The 26250-nt window shown below is 38.3% G+C and overlaps 1 protein-coding gene across 1 annotated transcript in view; it reads right to left on the reverse strand.

Annotated features, from left to right (window-relative positions):
• Positions 1 to 26250, reverse strand: part of SLC24A2 (solute carrier family 24 member 2) — a 103142-nt gene that overhangs the window by 15287 nt on the left and 61605 nt on the right. Inside the window, exons 4-5 of the mRNA XM_041399086.1 lie at positions 9951 to 10046; positions 8238 to 8323 (exon numbers count right to left, since the gene is read on the reverse strand). Coding sequence (XP_041255020.1) covers positions 8238 to 8323; positions 9951 to 10046 — 182 coding nt within the window. The remainder of the gene's footprint in view (positions 1 to 8237; positions 8324 to 9950; positions 10047 to 26250) is intronic.

A 26250-nucleotide genomic window follows, 5' to 3' on the forward strand; every position in this document is an offset into this window, starting at 1 on the left:
TTGACTATGGGGGCTTCATTCTGCTCCCCATCCTTGTCATCCAGCCCAGGGGTCTGATTGACCCTGATGACAGTCAATCTTGCCATTAAAGAATAAGGCAAAAAAAGGGCATTCCATATCTCTACTTTCCACTTATTCCTTGTTGCAACGTTTGCTATTGTATCCAAGAAAGGATAAAGAATGTCCTTAACCCTCCTTCTGGTGCTGATATCTTTCTAGAACACCTTTCATTTCTAGAAATACCTTTCATTGTCTTTAACTGCAGAAGACAAATTAAGTTCTAGATGGACTTTGGCCAATCTAATTTTCTCCCTGCATTACCTCCCAATATCCTTGTAGTCCTCCTGAGCTGCCTGTGCCTTCTTCCAAAGGTCATAAACTCTCCTTTTAATCCTGAGTTCAGCCTAAGCTCTGTTCAGCCAGGCCAGTCTTCTTCCCAGACAGCTCCTCTTTCAGCACATAAGGACAGCCTGCTTCCGCACCTTTAAGATTGTTTTCTCAAACAATGTTCAGCCTTCCTGCACTCCCTTGTCCCCTTGGGGCCACATCCCAAGGAATGCTATCAGCCAGCCCTGTAAACAGGCCAAAGTCTGCCCTCTGGAAGTCCCAGGCATTTCTGGCACTTCTCCTGACCCCTTCCTTACAGCCCTGAGAACAGAAAGAAGCTCTCCTTTTGTGGTATCTGTGCCCAAGGTGGCCTCTGACCACCACATCTCCCACTAATCCTCTGTTCACAAGCAGCAGGTCCAGCTGGGCACCTTCTCTGGCTGGCTTCCTCACCCACTGTGAGAGAAGTACCAAGGCATGTTCCACACAGTTCAGAAACCTCCTGGGCTGTTCCCTTTCTGCTCTATTGTATTTCCAGCAGGTATCTGGTATGTTGAAGTGTCCCAGAAGAAAAAGGTCTAGCAATTGTAAGACTTCCTCCACAGCTTACAGTATATTTTTTTCTTCCTCTTTGAACTGGTTCGATAGTCTATACTAGACTCCCACCAGGATATTGATTTTGTTGGGCTTACCTATAAATACTCAACCCTTTTATCACCATCATCAAGCTCTAGAAAGTCAAATACTCCATAACATACAGGGCTACCACACCACCTCTCCTTCTTTGCCCATCCCTTCTGAAGAACTTATAGCCATCTATTGCATCACTCCAGTTGTGTAAGTAATCCCACCATGTTTATGTTACTGCAATTGCATCACAGTTTTCCATCTGCTCAATGGCTTCCAGGCCCTCCTGTTTGTTGTGCATGCTGCATACTTTGGTGTAGATGCACTTTAGGTGGTCTGTCAGTCCTGTCATACACTGGTTGGGAAGGAGCCTTAATTACTATATGACTGGTCTCAGGTGCTTCTGGTGTTTGTAATGGATTGATGATGATTAGGTCTTTGCAGCTGTCTATGGATCTTGACCCACAACCTCCACTGAGATGGTGAAGGTGCAATGTGAATTAGTACAGGAACGTTTTGAATGCGCTTTGGTGTACTCAGCACACGACAGAGCAGACTGAAGGGCTGCAACAGCACACTGCTCCTCAAATATTGATGTGCCACTCCTGGGCTTAGCTCTAGCATGCCTGGTTTCATCCCTTTCTTCTTTCAAATCTAGTTGAAGGCTCTTTTACTAAACCCTGCTAACCCTTTGCCCCTTTGAGACAAGTGTACCCTGTCTGTCATCAGCAGGTCCAGATTTGTTTAAGCCAAGCCACGATAAAACCCCCTAAAATTCTGTTGGTGATACCACTCTTGGAGCAAGTTATTGACCTTCTGAGTCTTCCTGTTTCTTCCAGCATCATGTCCTTCAACTGGAAGAATACAGAATGACATACTTGTGCTCCTCATCCCTTAACCAGTCATTAAAGATTTAGGCATAGCTGCATTAGATCTTCACATATAATAGTCCATACTGTGTTTCTACGAAATCCTTACTAATTCTGTCATAACTCTTTTTACTCTTTATGCATTGGATCCTCATTTCTTCTTGCTGATGTTTGAGCTGTCTTTTTGTCACAGAGACATCTGCAGTGCTGAATATCAAGTATATACTAATGCCTTGAAGGGATAATTGTGGTACCCTGGTATATATTTTATTGTTGTTATTATTATTGTTAATGACAATAAGGAAATGAATCCTCTATTAGGAAAATGCCCTCTTTGCATCTTAAGAAATGAGATTAGAAGTGTTATTCTGCTTGGTGTTCTCTTTCACACATCTGTAACAAGTACTCTTTTAAACCAATCTACATACATTCAAAACTCTATTCTTGCTACTTCAGCTCTTCTTTTACTTAAATCATTAAAAACAATTTAAAGGGTACAAAATCTATGGATGTTCCATATTTCACAGTTCTTTATGCAAGAGCATCTATTAAATACTACCTGTAATCCCAGGGAAGAAAGCACGTACTGGTTTGCTCTAGGACTGTTCAAGAAACTGGGGGTGGTGTGGGTTAGAAAGAACCTTAAAGATCCCCTTGTTCCAACCCCCCTGTCATGGACAGAGACCTCTGCCACTAGACCAGATTGCTCAAAGCCCCACCCAGCCTGGCCTCGAACACTTCCACAGCTCCAGTTAGGGCATTCACAACTTCTCTGGGCAACCTGTTCCAGTTGGAACACCTCACCACCCTCCATAGTAAGCAATTTCTTCTTAGTATCTAATCTAAACCTATCCAATTTTCCCAGTAAAAATTTTCCAAACAGAGGAAATGACAGTGTGTTCACATTATGTAAACCCTACCAACATATGGTGACATTTCATCCACAATTATTTTGTTTATAAACAACAGCTTATAGCAAACTCTATCTGCCAAAGTCACAAGGTAGTCACTCCTTCTAGCAAACATCACAAAATCACTGTCTTCATAGAGGCTTACAGTCATATTACATTAGGAAAAACAGTTGCTTTTCTGGCACAACATGAAACAGAATTTTACACTTTTTTTCTACACATGAGGAGGAAATGGAAAACAAGTACAAAGAACCACCTCAAACTTACAGAAATACTGAATCTGCCACTGTTCACCAACTACTCATATTGCATAACAGCTATAACATATGAACTATAAATACCATATTCTGAGGATTAATCTTAGTCCACCTAAGATGAAGAGCTTAGCTATAAATTCTCATGCTTGTACATTTCTTGTGCATTCTGACTGCTGATACAATTAATCAATAAAGAATTAGCATGAGGTCTCGAGAAGAAAGGAAACTTAAGACAGGAATTATGCACAGTTCAATTTGCTTATGCTACAGTATGGATATTGTACCACCTATAAAGAGGCAATTCCTTTCTTTGCTGCAAAGGACTGCTCAGGTCTTCTTTTGTTTTGGGGTGGATTTTTGTTTGTTTGTTTGCTTGTTTGTGAGGTTTCTTTTGGAAATGAGCTCTGTACAACCCAACTTTTCACAATAAGTAAGTCAAGAAAAACAGATGTGATTGTGATCTCAAATGTTCTCTGTCCCAGAGGTATATAGTGATTTTCAAATTTGAGGTTTATTTTTTTCTTTAGAAGGGCACATCTCACATTAATCTATTTCACTAGAAAGGCAGAGAGTATAGGCAATGCTCTATGAATAGCCTCAAGTCTCTGCCTTCTGCTTCTTATCTGTAAGCCACATTACTCATTTATGTTCTCCTACAAGTAATTAAAAAAAAAAAAGAAACAAGTTGAGATGGTAAGCTAGTACACGAGTATGCAATTTCTATGGGGTGACTAAGAAAGCAACATCTTTCCTCACAAATTCTTGAGTAAAATTCAAGCAGGCAATAGTATTAAATCCATTAACTTTCAGAATGCATTCTGTATATGTGTACACTCTTCTTAGGACAGCTAATTTGTGCTAATCCTTGCTGCACCATCACTGAAAAGAGCTAAAAACAACTGCCTTTAGAGTGGACCCTATAGGAAGGAGTAAGGTCAGGTAGGTGTTTGGTTCAGATTCCCCTCTTGCTGCTTGTGTCCTCTTGGGCATTTGCAGAAATAAGTAAAACTACAGCACCCAAAACTTATATGCTAGTTTTTATGCTATGTTATTGCCAGCACTCTTTGGGGAATTTGAGAAGAAATTCTCACAATGTAACACACAAAACTGCAGTGAGCTCACCTGGAAAAATAACAGCTATGGTATCATGGAGATACTTCTAAAGAATAAGACTTTGTCTTCATGCCATTTTGCACAGTCCTAATTTTCAAGTAAGTCAAACTGGTATACAACCGCAAAAAATGTGGAGTAGGCAACTGGGTAACATTGTGAAAATAAAGATCAACTCCTTTTGATAGCAGCATCTTCTCTTTAAGTTACAATAAGCAAACAAGATGCAGACATTTTCTTTAGACCAAGTGGGGCAACTGAAAAAGTATTTGGATGCTGGAATATATCACAGTCTTACAACACAGGCTGCTCTAATCTTCTCTGTGCTATCTATCTATGAACTAGTAATGTTTAACATGGCTCAGATTAATACCCTGAGACAGAGAATGCAATGCTACTCATATTCTCACCAAGCTAATTTTATGTGAATGGAATGAGTATTCCAGGGCAGGGGAGATATGTCCCAATCAAGGCTCTGTCCTAAAATGGTGCTGCTGCTCTTTCGCAGGGAAGGCAAAACATGCTTTGCCAGACTGTTGCTCAGGTAAGCAGATTAAATCCAATTCAAGCAATGAAGCCTTTGCACCACTCTCCTACGACACAAAAATTGCCTTATATTTTCATGGAAAAGTTATCTCAGTCATGGTTGGCATGTAAATACTTTCCAGAGGGGTTTCCACGGAAACAGGAAAAGCTGTGCGCATGTGTACATGTGTATGTGTGTATGTGCGTGCATGTGTGCGTGCGTGTGTGGGTGGGAGGAAAAGGTGTTATCTTCAGATTGGAAACTATTTTTAGGTAAGCCACAGGTTAAAACAGCTACCAAATGCTAGTTAAGAAGGTGGCAGGGGGTGGAACTGGACTTCTCAGAAGGATCACATTCTGAAGGACACTTTATAAAACATTTAATGAGCTAGTAAGTGTCCTTTCAGTCTTCCTTCATTTTCTTGTGCATGGTTGGTACCACTCTATGAAGTGTTATATAACAGAATCTTCTCCTCTGTGGCAACCTGCTAAAGGTTAAGAGACAGAATGCTGTAAGTAGAACAGAATCCCCAAGGAAGATGCAATATCCAGCAGAAAGGAAGGCAATTTCTGACTTCAAATAAAGCAGTAATGTCTTACAGATGGTATGGTGGGAGGAGGTATTGTTCCCTCCTGTGCCAGCTAAGAAATAGGAAGGAGACCACAGCCGTCTGTCCTTCTTAGCTGATGATCCCAGTTTTATCAAAGAGTAGGATATCAGCTGCTACTTGTAGTAAAGTGGGGCAATAAGAGTCTCAATATCACAAATGTTGCTGGGTATATTTTCTAGACACCCTTTTTGAATTTCTCTAAGCAGCATTAGAGTTTTTCTTGTTGCTTAAGAGCTTGAGCTAGAAAGAGAACAGCTGAATATCCCTGGAAGACAGTGGAGTAAGAAAAATGGGAGTTAAAGTCCTAGGAAAAAGGGAAAGGGAAAAGCAATACAGTGGAGTTTGGAAGAGAGAAATGAAGAAATTAAAAACAAAACAAAACAAAACCACAAATAAATTAGGTGAAATCCACCTAGTCATGACACCTTGCAGAAGTCATTAACTTGACAGCATCCTGGCATCTGTCTTGTGTGGTGTTTCAGCTCTGTGTAAGCCTTTCCTTCTTTCTTGAAAAAGAAGCAAAGGAGGAAAGAAAAAGAATTTGGGAAAAATATAAAGAGGTTCCTAAAAAGCCCCTAAAGAAACCAGGGGAGGTGTATGGAAAACTAAATCATGGCAATAGAGTATTATCCTTAAAAAATATTTTACAAATATATGAAAATTAAAATACAATACAAAAGCAGTTTTTTTCTTCTTTGCTTGCAGTCTTAGCCTAAGACTGTCTTTACACAAGGGTCTTTTCCTCAACTCTGTAATTTTACAATAATATGGAATTTATAAGTAAAATGGACTTATGTGCATATTCTACTTTTACTAGAGGAACATAGAATATTTAATGGACTTATTTTAAGATAATTCTAACTCTGATATAGAGATTGATATTCTAAAATGCTTGTCCAGGGATTTAGACCCAGACACTATAATCTGCATCAGTGAAAAGTAAGAAAAAACCCAGAAATATGCTTGTTTTGCAGGAGGGGAAAGCATGAAGACCATAGTGGAACTTGACAATGGAGAAGAAAGAATTAGATGTCTATGCAGGTCTTCTGTATCATCATGGCAAACATGGTTCACAATGACCTGCTATGTGACTAGAGCCATTTCACATCCTGCAGTTTTCAGGACAGCATTTTTTTCCCCCAAAGGCATACTTGAAGCTTTGTCAGCCCAGATTGGCAGTGCCTCCAGTTTTCTCATTTCTAAATTATCATTACCACAACATGGAGGCTCTAACAGTTTTTTAAAGGCATTTTTCTAAGCAGCACTTACAGGTCACAAAACCTTATCCTTAGACTATGCAAGTTGAAAACCAGAGATAAGCAATTTTAGACTGTCTTTCCAAATTCTGACACTACAGCAATTCCTTTTGCATTAGAGTAAGGAGAAGTAATCTAAATTTCAAGCTACTTGATTGAATTCTACTTAGAAGCAAATGGTATCAATATACAATGGAGAGCACTTACAAAAAGATCAAAATTCAAGACTATTTGTAGGTCAAGTTTTGAAAAGCTAAAAGGCGGCTTAGGAGGGCAATGACCAAGTTCCCTTCTTCAAATTTTAATATTCATCAATGTAAACAGTCACAGAAATGCTGTGAGTGGCCTTTGTTGTTGCCTGCAAATTTTGTTGTCTTCTATAAATCAAGAGTAATCTTATTAGCATCCATTAAGTCAAAATACAGAGCAGAAGGAAACAGAAGCATCCAGTATTACCTTCAGAGTAATGCTAGAGTTTGGAAAGGTGTTTAAGGAAGCTATGTACAAAAAGACAGGCAATACATTGAGGAGAGCCTCTGGTACACTACAGAGTTGGCAGAGACCCTGACAGTGAAGTAGGGCCCTAAGTATCATGGAAGCCCATTTACTTGTTCCATGGATGAGTAGACTATTTACATTACAACTTTTCAAAAATTCCAGTATGTGCTTTTAAATTACAAAACATGTTTCAGCAATACTGAAGCAGCCTAAAAAATCTGCCAGGTTACCACTGGAAGACAAAACTGGAAAGGCCACTGGGGAGGAATCCAGCATGCACCATCTCAAAATGCTGTTAGGAGACTGCTAGTTTTTGACAGCAGATACCTGAAATCCTTTCATTTAGATTGATGGAGCTAAATCTGCAGACTCATTCTTCCACCAGTTACAAATCACCGTGCTTTGTTCTATTGTGCCATTCGGATAAGGATAAATAATGTATCCCACATCTAATTCATCAGAATCATTGTTCAGAATATCCTGATACCTGCTGAAATTAACATAAAAGTTCCAAAGCCTGCATAACTGCAAATTTAAACTGTCCAAAGGGAGATGAAAGGAACTGCACATTGCTGAGTAATGTACTCTTGCAACAATTTTCCCTTCTTCCCCTGCAGTGGCTTGAGACTGAAACCATTATCTCAAATGACAAAGCTCCTTGACCTTGCAGATTTCTGAACAAGGCTAGGAAATGTTTTATTAAAATGTAAATTAAAAGCATGTGGACATTGCTGTGATATGTGATTGCTTAAGATTGCTTTTTCTTCATTGTTTTCACTGAACATACTCAGTGGGGAAAAAAATCTTATGAAGCAAATAACAGAAGGCACGATGCAGGAGTTTGTGTACAGGTCCTCTTTCACAATGAATTTTGACTATTTAATGATGCACATCATGACAGGTTCTCTTAAGAGAACAGGTTTTGTGCAATATGACAAGTAATTTCTATTAGCTATATTTATGGCTTCAAACATCTTATCTGTAAAGTAAAAGTACATTTCCCAAAATAATAGATTTCAGACTCCTACCTTACCTTACACTAAAGGGCAGGAACAGAATGCAAGATCTTTTACATATGGCAAACTGTACATTGGTTTCAGGTGTATATGAAAACTAAATATTATGTAGACAGTTCATACTGTCAGCTTCTTTCTATTAAGATATTTACTTTCAGTGAAAAGCACAATCAAACATGCAATATATTTGCTAACACAAGAATAAAAAGAAGAATAAAAAAGTCATTAACCTCTTCAACATTATGGGCGATTCCATTTTGCACTGGTCCTGAATCACTCGGTGGTGTTACTGCAACTTCCACTTTTGCACCTTTCTCTGTGGCACCATCCATAGATAAGAGAGGAAAAACAACAGATCAGAATATTAAATTACAAATATACTATGAAAAACTGTCTTATATTCAGTCTGAGCAAACTATCAAATACTAATGTTGAGTCAACACGTGTGTTAAAAGAAAGAAAAAAATTTGCTTAGTACACATTTTCAATAAAAATCTTATAAGCGGTGAGCTAGCATTTTGAGAAATATTTAAGCTCATTGCAATATTCAGTGCTCTTTGTTTATGCTAAATGCACTGAGCCTAATACTTCAGGTAAAAAGTGACACACAGCATTCACCTGACATTATAGAATGCACTGTGTTGAATACAGGTGGGGGGATACATTCAGCGATAAAAGTTTTATAACACACTAACCCCTGCAATTAGTAAAGTAGCTTCCAAGCTGTAATCCTGTTGTCTTCCATGTAAAAACATAGGAAAGAGTAAACATATGGTGTAATAACATCTAATAATAGGGGATGATCTTCAAACCAGAGTCCTCTAGTCCATGTGCTAAACTTCCACAGGACTTAAAGGGATAAAGTTAGGCCTTAGGTTTTTGATGCCAAGTTTATTAAAATTTATTCTTACTTTGACTCTCTCAGAATTCTCTAAGCGGCAATCAGCTGTATAATTATGTAGTACATAAATGTGTCAATGGCCCAAAATCCCTTGGACAATACAACATAATGGGGAATAGCAATATGAAATGCCTTACTCAAGTTCAACATGCCTTATGGTATGCTCTTGTGCATAGAAGTAAATACATCTGTCTAGTTACATTACTGCTATCCTGAGATTCTTCTAAATTAAAAATCTGAGATCACAGCCACAGCAGAGTGCCAGACTATCTGTAATTATTTCAGTATATGTATGTTGTCTCCTAACCCCGCAGTCAGCATTATGGTTTATTAACAGACCGTCCCAACCAACTGCCTGATTTTGGAAGCAAAAACTATGTAAATATAACACAAGGTCAGAAAAAGTGTAAGTAATAAAATTATTCAGATTTTATTGGACACATTTGTATCTGGTTTTCTAATGCAGATAATATGATAAGGTAAAGTAGAGAAAACAGGTCATGGTACAGATTTTCCTTTAGCATAGGAACTTTGGAACTAAAATAAAAATTCTTGCCTTAATGTCAAACTTTAGTAAGTTAATTTTCCACAATTAGCATAGATGGGCCTCAATGACTCCCAGAAAGTAGTATACAGACAAATCAAATCTTAAATATGAAGGTGATGCTTTTTGTGATGAGGGTGGTACCATATAAAACAGATATTCTACTAGAGCATTTCAATAAATTAATTAAATTTTCCCATATATACTGCAAGAAAGTTTTGTCTCTCTATCACTTCAACACATAACCAAAATCAGCCTTGCTTTTTCTTTTCAACCCGCCTAGAAGGCTTTCTATATACCTTGACTGGCTTTCTATTCTTGCATTTAACTTCTGTCACATCCATAAATTTAATATTCTTTGGTAAGGAGAATCAGAGTATTTTTACTAAAATTGCACATGTAATGTAGGAGAAAGTAATGATTAACAATTTTCAAACAAAATGAAACGGTGAAAGAGACTCTCAGGCACAGGTGATAAATCTGCAATGCTGCACTCACCATGATTAGCAGCTCCATTCTGCCTTTCACTGTCGTCCACCTGGCACTTTTTTTTGGCAATCTTATGCAGAATTGAGGCCCTTTCCTTGAACTTTCCTAAAAGAAAACATTGTCATTATTACAATGTAGCCATTTTGAGATGCAAAGTTTATTTGCCATAGCTTAGACTCCATAGATCACTGCTGATAATCCATTTTAATTCCTCCTCAAACAGCAAATATTTATAGCAAATGTTATTAAACACTATCTCATGTTCCTGTATACAGGGTTGGGTTTTTTTATCTTTTTTTTTTTTTTTTTTTTTTTGAGAACTCAGCAATGAATAGAACAAGAAATTGAAACCAAATCTATGATTTTTCTCTGGAAGAAGTCAGTAAAGTTTCACCCATAAATGTGCTGGTGTAAGATTTCAGCTGAAGCAGAAGATGAATACAGATGAATCAAGATATCATAAATAAACATAAACAGTTTCAGTTCTCAATTAGTAGTACCATAGAACAGAATTTCATATTAACATGTATATTGCATTATAGTGAGTGTGGTCAGTTTTGTCACTTTGGACTTATTTGTCTGTGACTTCTACTCACTTCAGGGCTTGGTAAAATTATGAAGAAGATTGTTATGGGAGTCACTAAAAAGAACCTGAAAGACAACACTATCACTTATCACAGCCAGCATGGCTTCATGAGGGGCAAAGTCCTGCTTAATCAAACCTGATTTCCTTTAATGATAAGGTAACACGTGTAGGTGATAAACGGCGACTAATGTATTTGATCTTTTTGGATTTCAAGAAATCTTCCAATAAATCTTCTGGAAAAAATGGGCAGCCCACAGCTGGATAAACACATCATGTGATGGGTGAGCAGCTGGGTCACAGGTCAGCCACAAAGGGTTACAGTGAGTGGGGTGACAGCAGACTGGGAACCTGTCATTAGTTGGGTTCCACTGGGCCCCATCCTTGGCCCTCTGATCTTCAACATCTTCATAAATGACTTGGATGTAGAACTGGAAGAAATACTCAGTAAGTTCCCAAAAACAGAGGAGCTGCTGACTCCCTCAAAAGGCAGGGAGACCCTGCAGAGAGGCCTTGACAAATCAGGGTCTGAGCAACCACCAACGATATAAAATTCAACATGGGAAAGTGCTGGATTCTGCATCTGGGATGGGGCAGCCCTGGATGTATGGACAGACTGGGAATGAGAAACTGGAAAGCAGGGCCACAGGAAGAGACCTGGGGTTCCTGGTTGATGGCAAGTTGAACATGGGTCAGCAGTGCCCTGGCAGCCAGGAGGGCCAGCCCTGCCCTGGGGGGCATCAGGCACAGCATCGCCAGCCAGGCAAGGGAGGGGATTGTCCTGCTCTGCTCTGAGCTGGGGCAGACTCACCTCGAGTGCTGGGGGCTGGTTTGGGTGTCACAATATGAGAAAGACATGAAACTGTTAGAGAGTGTCCAAAGCAGGACTACAAAGATGTTGAAGGGCCTTGAGGGGAAGGTGTGTGAGGAGCAGCTGAGATCACTTGGTCTGTCCAGCCTGGAGAACAAGGGACTGAGGACAGGCCTCATCGCAGTTACAGCTTCCTTGTGAGGGGAAGAGGGGGGGCAGGCATTGATCTCTGCTCTGTGGTGACAGTAACAGGACCGTAGGGAATGGCCTGGAGATGTGTCAGGGGAGATTTATGTTGGATGCTAGATAAACCCCGAGGGTGGGTGGGCACTGGAACAGCTCCTCAGGGCAGTGGTCACAGCACCAGCCTGAGAGAGCTCAAGACACATTTGGACAGTGCTCTCAGGCACACGGTGTGACTCTTGGAGCTGTCCTGTGCTGAGGCAGGAGTTGGACTTGATGATCCCTGTTGGTGCCTTCAGCATATTCTGTGATTCTATGATTCAGAAGGGGAAAAAGAAGTCTCCAGAATACATGATTTTCATATCAGATTATTAGAGGTAATTTTTCTTCTAAACCTGCCCGGTTGGAGTTTTTTTGTCTCCCATGAAGTTAACCACCCAGCTCAACCTCTACACTCTCTAGGGCAACACACTCTCCAGAGGTCCCAGGTTTTGTCACTCTTTATTGACCACTGTGTCTAAATCATACATTAAAACAAGGTAATGTCAAAGATGTCAATATTAGGTGAAACAAAACATTTTTCTGCCTTCATAGATCTTTCTGTATAAGGACTCTTTGGACATCTTATGTGTAGAAAGTTGATGTATCTGCCTTTACTGATTTATCCTGATTGTTATTGCACTTTAAGCATTTAAAAATATTTTCTAGAAGTTTAACTGGTGGCTATTTTACAGCAGATTTTCTAATTAAAAATACTATTATGATACAGGGCCTGTAGCTCTTTTAATTCTTCATCTCCAGTTTAAAAATTCTATTGAAAACTGTTGGTGTCTCTGCAGCAAAACCAGCACAGACTTAAGACCAGAAGATATTTAAATGGACTTATATAAAAGACTAACAGCAGAAAGTAAAAGTAAGAAGTCATGAATTAATTCAGTTATTTGGATAACAGTCACTTCTTGACAAGATAAATACTTGGAAAAATTCCAAGCATATAAGGATAAATCATTAGTCAGGAAGGAAATCCTCTCTTCCCTCCTTAAAATGGAAGCTTCACACCCCTGTACCCACACTTTTGTACATGGAGGAGCATATGAGCAGTTCACAGGGACTAGCAGCTATCATTTGCTGGGAAGTGGAACTAATTTCTCAGCAGCAAACCACTTGGAAAGTAAAAAAAAAAAAAAAAACAAAAAAACCAAAACAAGCAAAATTAGCAATTCACAATATTTTGAAAATATTATACTTTTTGGCACCCAGAGTTAAATGCCTGCAGAACGGTATTTAAGCATAGAACACAATCATAAATAACAAGGCATCGCATTATTTCACTGCATAGGGTAAGAGGTAGAGATTCCAGTTAGAAGGGAAGAAGTTAAAGAGAGTGAGAGAAAGAAAAATAATTTTCTGGACAGTAGATAAAAGAGAAGAAAACCAGAAAAAATACGAATCATATCCCCAAATATTTTAAGCTGAGATGCTGAGTCATGGTGGTTCCTAACTTCTTTTGAAAGAGAGAGTAGGGGCATTTAAAACTGCTTATCCGGAAGAGTGAGTAGATATTAAAAGGTGCTTGATATAATTTCAGTCTCCTAAAGGATTATGCTAGCTTTCAGATTCCAACTCAGCTTTATATGTTTAAGAATTCAGCTTGTGATGCCACATATATAGAAATGCATTTTATGCAAGCAATGAAAATGATGCAGCTGACACATTTCTGAAAAATATCTGTGGAGCCATCCATGTCCCCACCTAGTCCAGGATGGTGTAGGAGCTTTCCATTAAATGTCCAGGTATAGAGGTTAATTAAAATGATGAAGAACCTAAGGATATTCTAGTATTTTATTTGAGACTGTGTGAAACTGTGTAGGTTTTCTTAACAGAGAAACATGGCCACTATTGAACTGAAAAGAAAATGTTTTCACAGAGATTCACGCTCTTTCTGGTGTAGATTAGTGTAGTTGAATGTGTCCTCCATTTTTTTCACATTTACAAAAACCTCCCAGCATCTTTAGAAAGAATTTCTGATACTGATTTTTAATGATTTTAAGTTACACCATTTCATTCAGGAGACTGTTCCACAGTTGTAAGTCACTGTCATGGAAGTTAAAATCAACATTTGAAATGGAAAATGTCTTTTGTTTTATTTTTATTTCTCAGTAGATGCATGATTCAGTTTATATTGTTTTACATCACTACCTTTGATTAGATTCACTCAATGTAGGCAACGAAAGTGCAAGAAAATTATTAAAACACATTATTAACTATCAAAAACATGAAACTGACCAAAGCAGTAGTACCCACCTGCATGAAGACACTGAAATGTAGAAAAGACAGCAGAGCAATGCCCCCTCCCTCCCTCTCTGCCTCCCGTCGTCCCTCCCTTCCTCTACCATTCTCCTCCTTTAAACCAAACCAAAACTTGTTCACTGAAGGGGAAGCACAGAGCCACCAAGAAAAAGGACTGGCTGAGGATGTATCTAAGTCATTCCAATTCTCAAAAAGCCACTAAGGTCAATCTTAGGCACAGATTTTCTCTTGTGTCTTTTTTCTTATTTTTAGGTGGGGTCATTAAATAAAGCAAGCATTGGAATCCTATGCCACTGTTATTATTTCTAGAAGGTAGGTGCCTATGTTTCCTCCAGAACATTCCTATGTACTATGGTTTGTGTAACAGAGCTTTTCACAACAGGTGGTATAATGAGAGTTTAGATGAATGACAATGCATGCTTCCATGGACCCAAAATAAAACAGATCACTATAGAAAATTCTTAGTTAATCTAGGTTCACTGAACTCCAACAGATTTGGCAGCTTATTTCAGTTTGCAAAGAATGAAGTAGAAAGAAGAGGTGATCAAGGCCAGATGATTATCAAAGAAGGTAGCTTAAAACGACATTGGTTTTTGTTTGAATAGACACAAACAAATCAGTATTGTATAATGTAGATATGCATTGATCTGCATGAGTAACTCCAGCTGGCATCCGTTGGCAGAGATTCTCCTCCTGATAAAGGATATATTAAAAAGTCAAGCCTTTATCTACAAAGTAAATTGCAGTCTACAGGCTCCTACGGTCAGAAAAATATCTGATTTGATGTGAAAACCGTTCTTCAGAAATTCACTCATTTAAAAAATTCAAGACTCTACCACTTGCCTTGTTTTCAGTCTGTGATCAAAGGAAAATTACTGCATCCATCTGCCTGTAGCCAAGCTTTCATGAGTCTGAACATGTCGAATCCGCGGCTGTTGAGCACTCTGAATTGTACTTACTAATTCTGCTTATGACCTGCTGTGGAAGATAACTAGTGAGTGACTACCGATCTAAATCCAGAAATCCACCTTACATGCTTTCTCCTTTAAGATCAAGCAGAAGTATCAAATGAAAACACATGCAATTTTGTCATGTTGTAGACTATTGGTGGAGCACAAGACTCCAGTGAGGATCTCTTCTCATCTTGCGGGGCACATTTAGTCTCTCAGTTTGACCTGATTAATCTAAAACTAATTTAAAGTCACTTTCAGACCAAAGAGAAACTATCAAAATAATAGAAATCAGTTTCTAAGACATGGAGTACAACGGCCCTCTGGCCATTAGGCTGAACCTGATTGTGTATTATAGCTTAACCATTAATTGGGTTACAGAACAATTCTTGTCCTGTTCTGATGCAGCAGGAAGAATAAATGCACCTGAGTTTCTTCACTGAAGGACTGAAAGAATATTCCATACCTCCACTCCAGGCTTGAGGACTGGACATAAGGATGTTACAAAAAAAATCAATGGATTTGTAACTGGATTTATATATTCCTGTGACTAAGTAGCTGTGCAAAAGGTACAAAAGCCTCAGTCATAAAATGAAGAGAAAGAAGCAAATGGGTAATGCAAGTAAGTGTGATACAGAGAGGTAGCAACTAAACTTCTGAAAATACACACAGAAAGCTGAAAATATAGTACACTTTGATCAAAATACAACTTCTGCAATACACTAATCATTACTTGCCTTGTGAAAGACAAGTGAAAATGATGATGGTTGTATTTGAGAAGGTAAACTGCATCAGACTCTTGTCAGTGTTTCTAAAGAAAAAGAGCTTCCTTTTTATTTCTGCTACTGGATTTTTCCTGTTGCTACAGTATGGTCCTGAATTATTTATTAAGGAGAAATGCATTCTGAGGTGACATTGAATATTAAAAGCATTACTTCTGCATAGGCACAGGAATAATATACATATATGTATGTATTATACTGCAACAGGTATTTCCCTACAAATAGCTACACTTAGATGTCAATAGAGTATTTATGAATCTCAGAAGGCTACATTTGAAATAACAGATATGATACTTCACCATAAAAAATAAAAAACTTAACACACCCACATTTAAGGCTACAATAAGAAATTATCTTTTTATCTTGATTGTAATGAAGGTTGAGATAAGACATACTGCAAATGCTTTATCTCTGGTAGCCATATCTGAGTGGCCCAGGTGAATGGCTCCTTACAGGTTCTTGAGAGCTGTATTTAAACAACGTAGACACGACTGTTTGACTGTTAAAATCTACTGTCAGTCATCTTTTCTTATATTGGTACCACCCCCGTGAACCAGATGCTTAATCTGGGCAATGGAGCGCAGTGAGGCAAGACCATTCTAGGAGGTCAGGCCTGCCACAGATGAAAACAGCATCTTCCAGCACGTGGTGCAAAGGTGCATGGAACCACCTCCCACTGCCAGCCCTAGAACCAGATGAGTATACTGGGGCATCAACAGCAGTTTCAGAAAGAGGGAAACAGGCATTACCACTTTCCATCCTCCCTGAGGAAGGGATCATGAGTAAGTCATGCAATGAAGATTCTCTTAAAATCTTCAAGATTACACAACACTAGAAAGCAATTGTGTTTTTAAAAAGAGATAATTACAGTATTTGTCTTAAATTCCCATGATTAAAAACAAGTAGGAATAGGTGGCTAACTTTTCTACAGGCCTCAAGATTTTCCTCATCCCCAAACATGCTGCTAATGTCTAAACTTAACATAATGAAAACATCTGTCATTATAATCAGAAAGATGGACAAGATGCCTTGATCCTACAGACAATCAGGTCTCAATTCAGGGATAATTCTAAACTGTAGAAATGCTGATCGCACTAGGACAAAAAGCATGTGTTGGAAATTTAGTATGGACTTAACTGCTTTCCTGAATTAGTATGATAGAACTGCAGTGCTTTTGAATCAGCAGAAAAATTTCCTGAGATTTCACTGATCCCTGATTCAGGCCCTAATTACTTCCTTCTTGTATTGCTAGAATGAGGATTTCAAACTGCAAATTTTTTGCACTGCAATCAAGCATACAATTAATACTCCAGGAATAAGCACGCCTAGTTTTTAAAGGTTATTCATTGCTTTTCAATAATACAGTAAACTGAAGTCACTTAGCAATCATTCTGAGTGATTTGAAAATCAATAAATTAATTTCTCTTCTTGAATGCATTGTAAAACATGGCATCAAATAAGTACCTACAATTGATGTTATACTGTGCCATATAATTTGCAAGTATGGTTTTGCATATGTTCTTTGCTAAAAGCATCCCATTGTATTTTCTTACCTGAAATAGCAGAACTGAAATGTTGAAAACAAAGACTTGAAAAAAGAGTTGTAACTGATTGAGCCACCAATAAACACATGCAAGAATGAGTTATTCCAAAATGGAGAAAATGAAAATAGGACCAAGAAAAACAAAGGAAAATGGAAACACAAAAAAGGCACTCATAGGGCTTCAAAAAAAGCTCATACAAACAATTCTAAAATATTTCTTACCTTCTTCAGTCATTGTGTCATAATATTTTAGGTTTCCATATGATCCAAGCTCTATAACATCACAGTAAAAGACACAGAGATAAGGAACCAGCAGACATTCAAGAAATGTACATGTTTTTGCATGTGCTTCATAAACTGGAACAGTGATTATGCAAAACATTTTCCAGGACAACGAAACACAGATTACAGAAATGGCACTGCTTTCCCCCTCCAAAATTTCACAAGTCATTGACTTTAGCTAAAGTGTTAAACTTGCTAAAGTGAGACGTAGGAGAAGCACTGAAATCTAAAATTTAGCCCTTTCAAGTTTCTTGCCAATTTGGTGCCTTTATATTTGGGAAAAGATAATAAATGGTGAGAGTACCCAAATAGTGGTAATTTTGCAAACTTAGCTCATTTATCATTCCCTAGGTCAGACATTCAAATATGTCTGTACCCAAATTAAACAAAAAAGTCTCAAACCACATAATTTTAGGAGCTGTTCATAATACAGTGTCCCAAACACTGTTTTGATACCAGTGCTGATATTGACTGGCTTTAGAGGGGCTACTTAATTTGACCACGCTCATGTCACTTGTGAAATCCGAAAAAAAGTTACTTGCCTCATCAGGTGATATGACACCTAAATTAATTAAATAATTCAATCTATCAGAATATATTGCATTATTAGATTCTATCAGGCAGAAAAAAGAATGGAATGCAGAGGTCTCCAGGTCTGTAGGGCTACTACTATTTGTTTCTGTGTGATAAAATCTTGCATGAAGTCACCCTTTTACTCCAGATGTGGCTTTACACTACTTTTCTTGAAGTGTTTTTTTCTTAATATTTGGCATACATGTTATTGTATGTATGAACACAATAATTTATATAAACCTACAAAACAGGACAATGAAAAATTAATCTCAAGGAGGAATTGGTAAATGATCTGGCTGAGGCATTTGTGGATGACCACTCGTAATTTTTATGAAAAGTTTTGCAACAGAGTTTCTGAGCATCCAACCTTTGACAGAATGTAACCATTAAAAAGTGGATACTTAACAGTTTGATGACGCTTTTTTCTTTGCAAATATTCTTCTTCATATTTATGAAACACCTTAAGCAATTAAATGCAAAAGTGATATTCAGTTATTTTGTTTTTCAATGATGCATGATGATTTTTCAACAATTTTTCACAAAGGTGAATTTCAATTGAGACATGGCTATTAGTTTTTAACTGTAAAATACTGTGATGATATCAAATCTGACACTTTCAGAGATACATTTAAAAATAATAAAAAAAAGAAATCTTACATCATTTGCAGAGATAGAGAATGCCTTATGCCATCTAACTAAAATATACAGGATATTATCACTGGGATTTTTTAGTAAGTATGAGTGGATTGTAGTGATTTTTCATAGGCATATTATAAAGAAACTTACAAGTATTCACATGCTCCTGTTAATAAAATGTAGTGTCTTACTTGCCCATAAGTAAGCCCAATAGAATAGGACATTAAGTCTCTCTTAAAGCAAAGAGAAATGTAGTTTAAAGACAGAATTTAATATATTGTTTTACTGCAATAAAGAATGCATATACTGTTTTGTAAAAATGCCTTGCAACAAAATCTTTGTAGCTGCTAGTACATATAAGCTATTGTCCTACTATCTTAATTTCACTCCTTACCTGGAAAGAGCTCCCAGTAACTTCAATACAGGAACCCCTATATACAGCATTTGGAGCTACTTGTTGTATTTAATTAGGGCTCAGTATTTGCTGATTCTACGGGCAGCACCTTTGCTTGTACTTATTCTCACTGATCTTTGCCTTCATGTGTCTGGGGTCTGCTTTGCTAGAACCTGGGCTGAGGCATTCACTGGAGACTGAGGACAGGACTGGAACACACATGCCAGAAAGAGTCTGCCAAAAGGAATGTAAAAGTAAATACAGAAATGGAGGCATGTGGAGAACAAAACGTTGGCTGAGAGGGACTGCATGAATGAAGTTGAGAAGAACATTGCACCACAGCAACAAATTTCAGAATTAACAGAATAGCATGAGGGTTCTGACTCAGCAGATGAAGAAGAAGAGATTTCAGAGGAAACTGACAACAACTGTGAATTATAAATCTCAAAACAAAGAACCAAAAATATGGGGTGGCAGCAAGGCAGGACATTCCATACACTGGCAATCCCACTTAAATCTATTTACTTCCCATCTGAAGTGAGAGATAAAAGAAAAACAGTAATGAAAAAAGGGTCAATCCGACCTTACAGAGACCAAAAAAGAAGAGAAACAAGGTGATGCATGACAGTGAATGATGCTGGTGATAATCATGTTCCTGGAACTTCAGCAATTCAACACACCAAGGATTATTCCAGGAAAACTCCAATCTTGCTGGTGAGATTATGTTCTTCAAAGCTTATAGTCCTATACCCAGAGTGGAATGCTTTATTCAATCATCAGCACACTGACAATGCACTACAATGATCCCAGAAGACATCAGCTGCATGTATTCACAAGTATTATATTTTAAGGTTTTAAGATTACTTAGGTCAGTGCTGCTTGGCATCAAGACAGATCTGCCTCTACACAGTCTACCTCCAATATACAGTACTTCTGCTGTAAAATTTGGACTAAATCTGCTCTTTGTTTTTGAGTTCTCCTGTTATACCAAGATATATATACCCTCTTTAATATAACTTTGAGTAAACAGAAAATTAAGTACTTTTCAGGAAAAAAATATTGTATTGGAAAAATTTCACAGTTTTAGAAGTAAACTTGTTTGAAATGGAATTGTAAAGGCTACTTGAAAAATTATCCCCAAATCCAATACAATTAAAATTTGACCATTCCGTTTTTGTGAACATGCCATGCAATTCCCATGGTGAGGTCATAGTAGATAGGCTGGATGGCAGCCAGTACCTGCATCCCTGCTTGTCACATAAAACAAAGAGGATGCAGAGATGCAGCTTAACAGCTGATCCCCAACAGCTGATCCCCAACAATTCAGTTACATAGTCACTGAATTAATTTGCTCCCTTCTGCATATTTTTACACCAGAGCAGAACAGAAGGTTCCTAGTAATCCTGACTGACATTCCTGAAGTATCACAGCAACAGTCTTACTACGCACTGTTCTCTACTGTGTTTGTAGGTGTTACACCACATCAAAGCAAACAAAAAAATATTGTTGGTTAATGGGGCTATGTTATTTGTGATTTCAAATTACGTTCACAACACCAAGCACAGCTTTACCAAGAGAAAAGTCCTGCCTGACCAACTCAGTGACCTTCTACAATGGAGGGACTACATCAATGGACAAGGGAAGAGCTACAGATGTCACTTATCTGGACTTCTGTAAGATCCCCTCATGCTCCCTCTCACTGAAATTGGAGAGAGGTGTATCTGTGTTAGTGGGAAGAAATAGACTGGATGGTTGCATCCAGAGGGTAGTGGTCAACTGCTCAGAGTCCTGATGGATGCTGGCAATGAGTGGTGTCCCTCTGAGATCCGTCTTATTTAATATCTTCATCAACTACATTGACGGGGAGATCAAGTGCATTCTCAGAAAGTTTGAAGACAACACCACATCTGAAGGACAGGATGTATTTCAGAGGGACCTGGACAAATGGGAATGGGAATTTCAAAAGGTTTAACAAGACAAAGTGCAAGGTGCTGAACCTGGGCTGGAGCAACCCCTGGTTCCAACACAGGCTGAGGGATGAACAGATGGAGAGCAGCGCTGGGGAGAAGGACTTGGGGGTGCTGGAGGAGAGGCTGGACATGACCCAGCCATTAGCACTCCCAGCCCAGAAAGCCAAACGTGTCCTGGGCTGCATCCAAAGCAGCGTGGGCAGCAGGGCCAGGGAGGGGATTCTGCTCCTCTGCTCTGCTCTGCTGAGAGCCCACCTGCAGGGCTGCATCAGCTCTGGGGTCACAGCACAGGAAGGACATGGAGCTGTTAGAGAGAATCCACAGAAGGGCCTCCAAGATGATTAGCGGGATGGAGCACCTCTCGTATAAAGACAGAGTATTTGGGTAGTTCAGCATACAGAAGAAAAGGCTCTGAGAAGACCATAGAGCAGCCTGTCACTTAAAGGGGAGCTGCAAAAAAAATAGGGACAAGCTTTTTAGTAGGAGTTACTGTGGTAGAAAGAATGTAGATTCACACTAAACATAAGAAAGGTATTTTTCATATGGAGGATGTTGAAACAATGGCCCAGGTTTTTCAGAGAGGTGAGCCCCATGCCTGGATATATTCAAAGTCAAGATGTACAGGGCTCTGAGCAACCTGACTGGTTGAACATGTCCTTGCTCGTTGCAGAGAGATGATCTTTACATGTCCATTGCAACCAAACTCTTCTGTGATTCTGTTAAATAAGATAGCTAATAACTCAGTTAATTTTACACTCACTAAGTACAGTACATACTGTCTGTGGTGAAATACCCATTTCTGTCTTTTAAGTATATAGACCCAGGCTGCCATAGAAGAAAAGCAGAACCAATATTGCTCTTCACTCTCCTGCAACTAAGATCTCAGGTACAGACTGCAGCTGACCCAGGTAAGGCTAGAAATGAGCCTGTCAGAGTTTCTAGAGCTACTCATAAGCCATACAGCTATTTTAGAGACAGCAACCTGCATTACTAAAGGTGTGTATCCCTTCATGGAAAAGTCAGACTCTCAAATGAAAGAAACTAATTGTGGATTTCTTCAACAGGCATGAGACTTTCACTTTGCATAAAAAATGTATTTTTATGAGAATTCATGTCACACTCCTCCAAGTTCATTAAAAGCTTCAAAGCTGATATATCTATTATTTAAAACAAAATTGGTAAAGAAAAATTACTGATGGCAACCCCATAATTTTTAGCACAATTACACGGCTGTATTTACTAGACACTCATTTTCTTTGACCTCTACAATCATGAAGGTGTCAAGACTTTTTTTATTTGCATTTTTTAAAAAGCAGGCAAAAAAATGGTCAAAGGAATTAGAGGAATTAATATGATAACATCAAGGAGCACAAAGATGTCTTTACTGTTTTTTTTCTGTTAGACATCAAGGTTTTGAGAAAATTTAATTAGATGATCAGTCTTATCCAAAAAACAGAAAAAGGAGGCCACTTCAAAACTTTTCTAGATAAGTTGTAGTGACTGTCCAAACTAAACTGGAATCAAAGTTGAATTTGGTTTCAGCAATGATGTTAGATTAGGAACAAAGGTCTCTTGATGTTAAAAACTTGTGAAAGATCTAGTGAAGATTAACATTACAGTTTTACAATTAGAGTCCTAACTTCTAAGAGATCTTTAACAAAAGAAAATGCCTTTTTACTTATACTATTAAAGGAAAAACACACAAAAAGTCCCAGTAACTGAAGGCTACCAGGAACTGTGAATTTTCCTAAACCTCTTAGCTTCCTTACTGAGTAATTATATTCTATCTGGGATAGACTGGGACAGCTGTGGGAGTTTGTATGTAGTATCATTGCAGAATGCAGAGGAGAGAAAACAAATATTCTTTTGAAAAGCAAGATACTTATTCTCCTACTACATCTGGATAATTAGATGCTGTACCCTACATTTTTCACTTGTGGACCTTCCAGCTGCCAGTCCTTCAAAAATAGAGGCTTTGCCACTGAGCTGTTTCTGTGGAAAACACAAAAAGATCCCTTTTGCATGTAAGTAATACAGTTAAAAATTGCATTGAATTTCAGAATTACATCTTTTTTGCTTATACTACACCAGTACTGCTCTATTAACGGTCCTAAATAAATACAGAAAATAATATAAATTCAGTCTTTCAGGTATTTGTCTATTGGGCCATTGAGAGTAACTAAATAATTTATTACTTTGTGCATCTGAGCTCTAGTAACATATGGTCACCTTTCATCTCTTTAAATTGCAAGCCTTCTATTTCTATTCTCACTCCTCATGTGTATTTGCCCTGTTATTTTAATTTTATTTTAGGCAGTTCTGCCCTAAAAATAATTTTATTAGAGTTGTTTGCTTTTATATAATGAGTTTATTTCAACTTGATAAAGTTGAAGTGTGAATAGAAATATAAACAAAAATTTTTACAATCATATCAGCAGAGTTCTGGGCAGTTTAAGGTAGTGACAACATCCAAAAGTTAGATGTACCTATTACTTTGCTCTTAGTGCAACATTTAAAATGAAGAGCAAAAATCCACTGTTTTCAGTCCATACCATCTAACAAATCTCCTTGTGGTGACAAATGGAAATTTGTTGGGGCTTTAATTGATATGGGCTGAAGAGCAAATGTTTTTAAGGGGATGGTCAATGACATATGCAATGGAGCAGAAAGCAAACAAAACTACTACTGCGTGTCAGTCCCAGATTTTGATATTTTTAGGTACTTTTATTTTGCTTAAATTAAAGAAAAGCATGAAATTGCTCGTTCCTGAGAGCTTTGTTTCTTCCATCATAAGACACCTTTTTCCATCTGCCATCAACTCTTGAAGACAAGTGCCAAACATTCTCTACAAGGTAGTAACACCAAAAGACAACCAATACAACAGAATTTACTTGGCCTGGATCGAACACAATTTCTGCTGACGTTAAAGATGGTATTTATCTTCCAACAATTTTCAAATATTAATGAAAATAGGAATTTCAAGGAGTGGAAGTGAAAACCTCATTCTGCTGATGAAACTGGGAGTTCAGCAACTGATTCTGGATTCAACAACTGGGATCAGGGTTTCCTTGAGTGTCTCTTGGGCCAGACACAGTAGGATCTGGAAACCTACAACTCCAGCTGAATAAATTTCAGCTGTTTTGCTTTCCAGCATATCCAAGGAGAATAACAGAAAACAGCATGCTTTCCTTTCACTAGCCAGTCACAAAATCCAACCAACCCGTGGATGATGAAGTCATCTGTCATGTGCAAGCTGTACTAAAGGAAATCTCCCACTTTTCAGTTTCAATGGAAAGCCCCTCGCAGACACTACTGTTCCCTAAACTGTGCAGGTTTATCCATTGCTTAAGTTCTTTATTGTTCATATTTTTAACAAAGAAATACTGAGTTAGGAAAAAACTTTAAATGAAACTAAAGCCATTAAACATGTAAACACATAGCCAGAACAGCTGTACCCTGAGCTGGGATCAGGCTTGTATTTAAATATTCATGTCTTCCTTGCATTCTCTGTAGGAAACCCCAAGAAGAATACACTGTCTGAAGAACAGGGCAAACTGGAAAAAATTATGGACAAGAGAAACAAGAATTCTGCCTGCACTGTACAACCTGAGTAGATTATAGTTAAAACAACAAACAGGGCATGCAGAAGTAAATTGTTGTGAAAACTGACAACAAAACCAATACAAAGATTACATTTCAGATTCAAAACTAAATTATAAAGGCATCAGAAAACTTTCATTATTTAACTTTTCCCACCTACAAAGGTCAATATGGATTTTAAAGGGAGACCTATGCTTCAATTTTATGTAAGTAGACATCATAATGAAACTAACACAACACAAGGCACAATGAGCTGTGCCTTCTCTCTGAGTCTTGGGAACCTCTGAGGATAAGCAAATCTGACACTTACTGATACAGAGCTGGAGAGCATTAACAAAGAGCTGAGTTTTCCCACTGAACTGGCCTTTCTGAGGGAAATCTGCAAGGCTTTCATTGCCCACAGAGTTATGTATAACAAAAAGACAGTGACTTTTTAATATCTGTGGGTAGGATAAAGGTTGCAAGCCCACTCACCCTGTAGTCGTGGAAGTGCAGCCTCCGTTACCTAGAAAAAGCAAAACCTACATGCCCAAAGTATGACAAGAATGAAATGGTTCCTGTATGTAAGCTAAATAGATCCACTCAGTAAAATAATTTAGACTTTAAATGTCTACTTTGATCATCACTATATATTTATGATTGACATATTAAAAAATCAGCAGAACCAAAACCTCATAATACAATTCTCTTCACTAGCCCAAGATGTCATTTTTCTCTATGCCAAAATCACATATTTTTATAGACAGGTCAGGTTTCACAGCTGTTACAGTGACATGTATGTCTTCTGTGTGTTACGTATAAGTTTGTAAATACAACTGCTATCCATTCTTAGCTTGCAAGTCCTAAGTGATACCGGAGGAAACAGCTATATAATTTGTCTCTTTCTCTTTCTGACAGATATGAACTAGGCTATCTAAAATACTGTCTCTGCCTATTTAAATAGACGTGCCCCTGGCTGCATACAACCCATATGAGTTTCTACTCTACCTATGCTGTTACTGACTCTAGAATTATGGGGTGTTTGATGTTGGAGATTCTTTTAAAATACTCATCTCATCTACATTATCACAGAACCTCAGGTATCTAAGTTAGGAGCACAATTTTGGTGGTCTCTACCCTAGTTGAAATGTAGCGAAAGGTGAAAGAAGACCTTGCTGGAGAATGACTGCTTCACCTACCTCATTCAACTCTTTGAAAACTTCCCCAGGAAAAAAGCTTTCTTCTTGCAAATGGCTGTGTGGAGAGTCATTCCACCGAAAGCAAGAAAAGTGCCACTGCAGCAACGGTGACCCTTAGGGTGCTCCACTAGGGAGAGCACTTCCACCAGGTCAAGGAGGCGATATTTTGCTTCCACCAGTGCTCATGAGACAGAGGTGCGTGCAGGGACTAGTCCCAGGCTCACCAGTATGGAGCAGTCATAGACATACTAGAACCAGTCCAGCACTGGGCCACAAATTATGAGTGGACTGGAACACTTCTCATCAGAGGAAAGGCTGAGAGCTAGGACTGTTCAGCCAGGGGGAAAGCAGGTTCAGGGAGCTCTTATCCCCATGTATAAGCACCTGATGGGACAGAAAGAACAAAAGGAAAAAGCACTTCCCTCAGAAGTGGAAGAGGGGAAGAGTCAATGGAGACAAATGAAAAACCAGAAAATTTAATCCAGACACATATTAGGATGATGAGCAAACACTG

This window comes from Onychostruthus taczanowskii, unplaced genomic scaffold, assembly GCF_017590055.1.
Source record: "Onychostruthus taczanowskii isolate IOZ18803 unplaced genomic scaffold, ASM1759005v1 scaffold154, whole genome shotgun sequence".
Lineage (NCBI taxonomy): Eukaryota > Metazoa > Chordata > Aves > Passeriformes > Passeridae > Onychostruthus > Onychostruthus taczanowskii.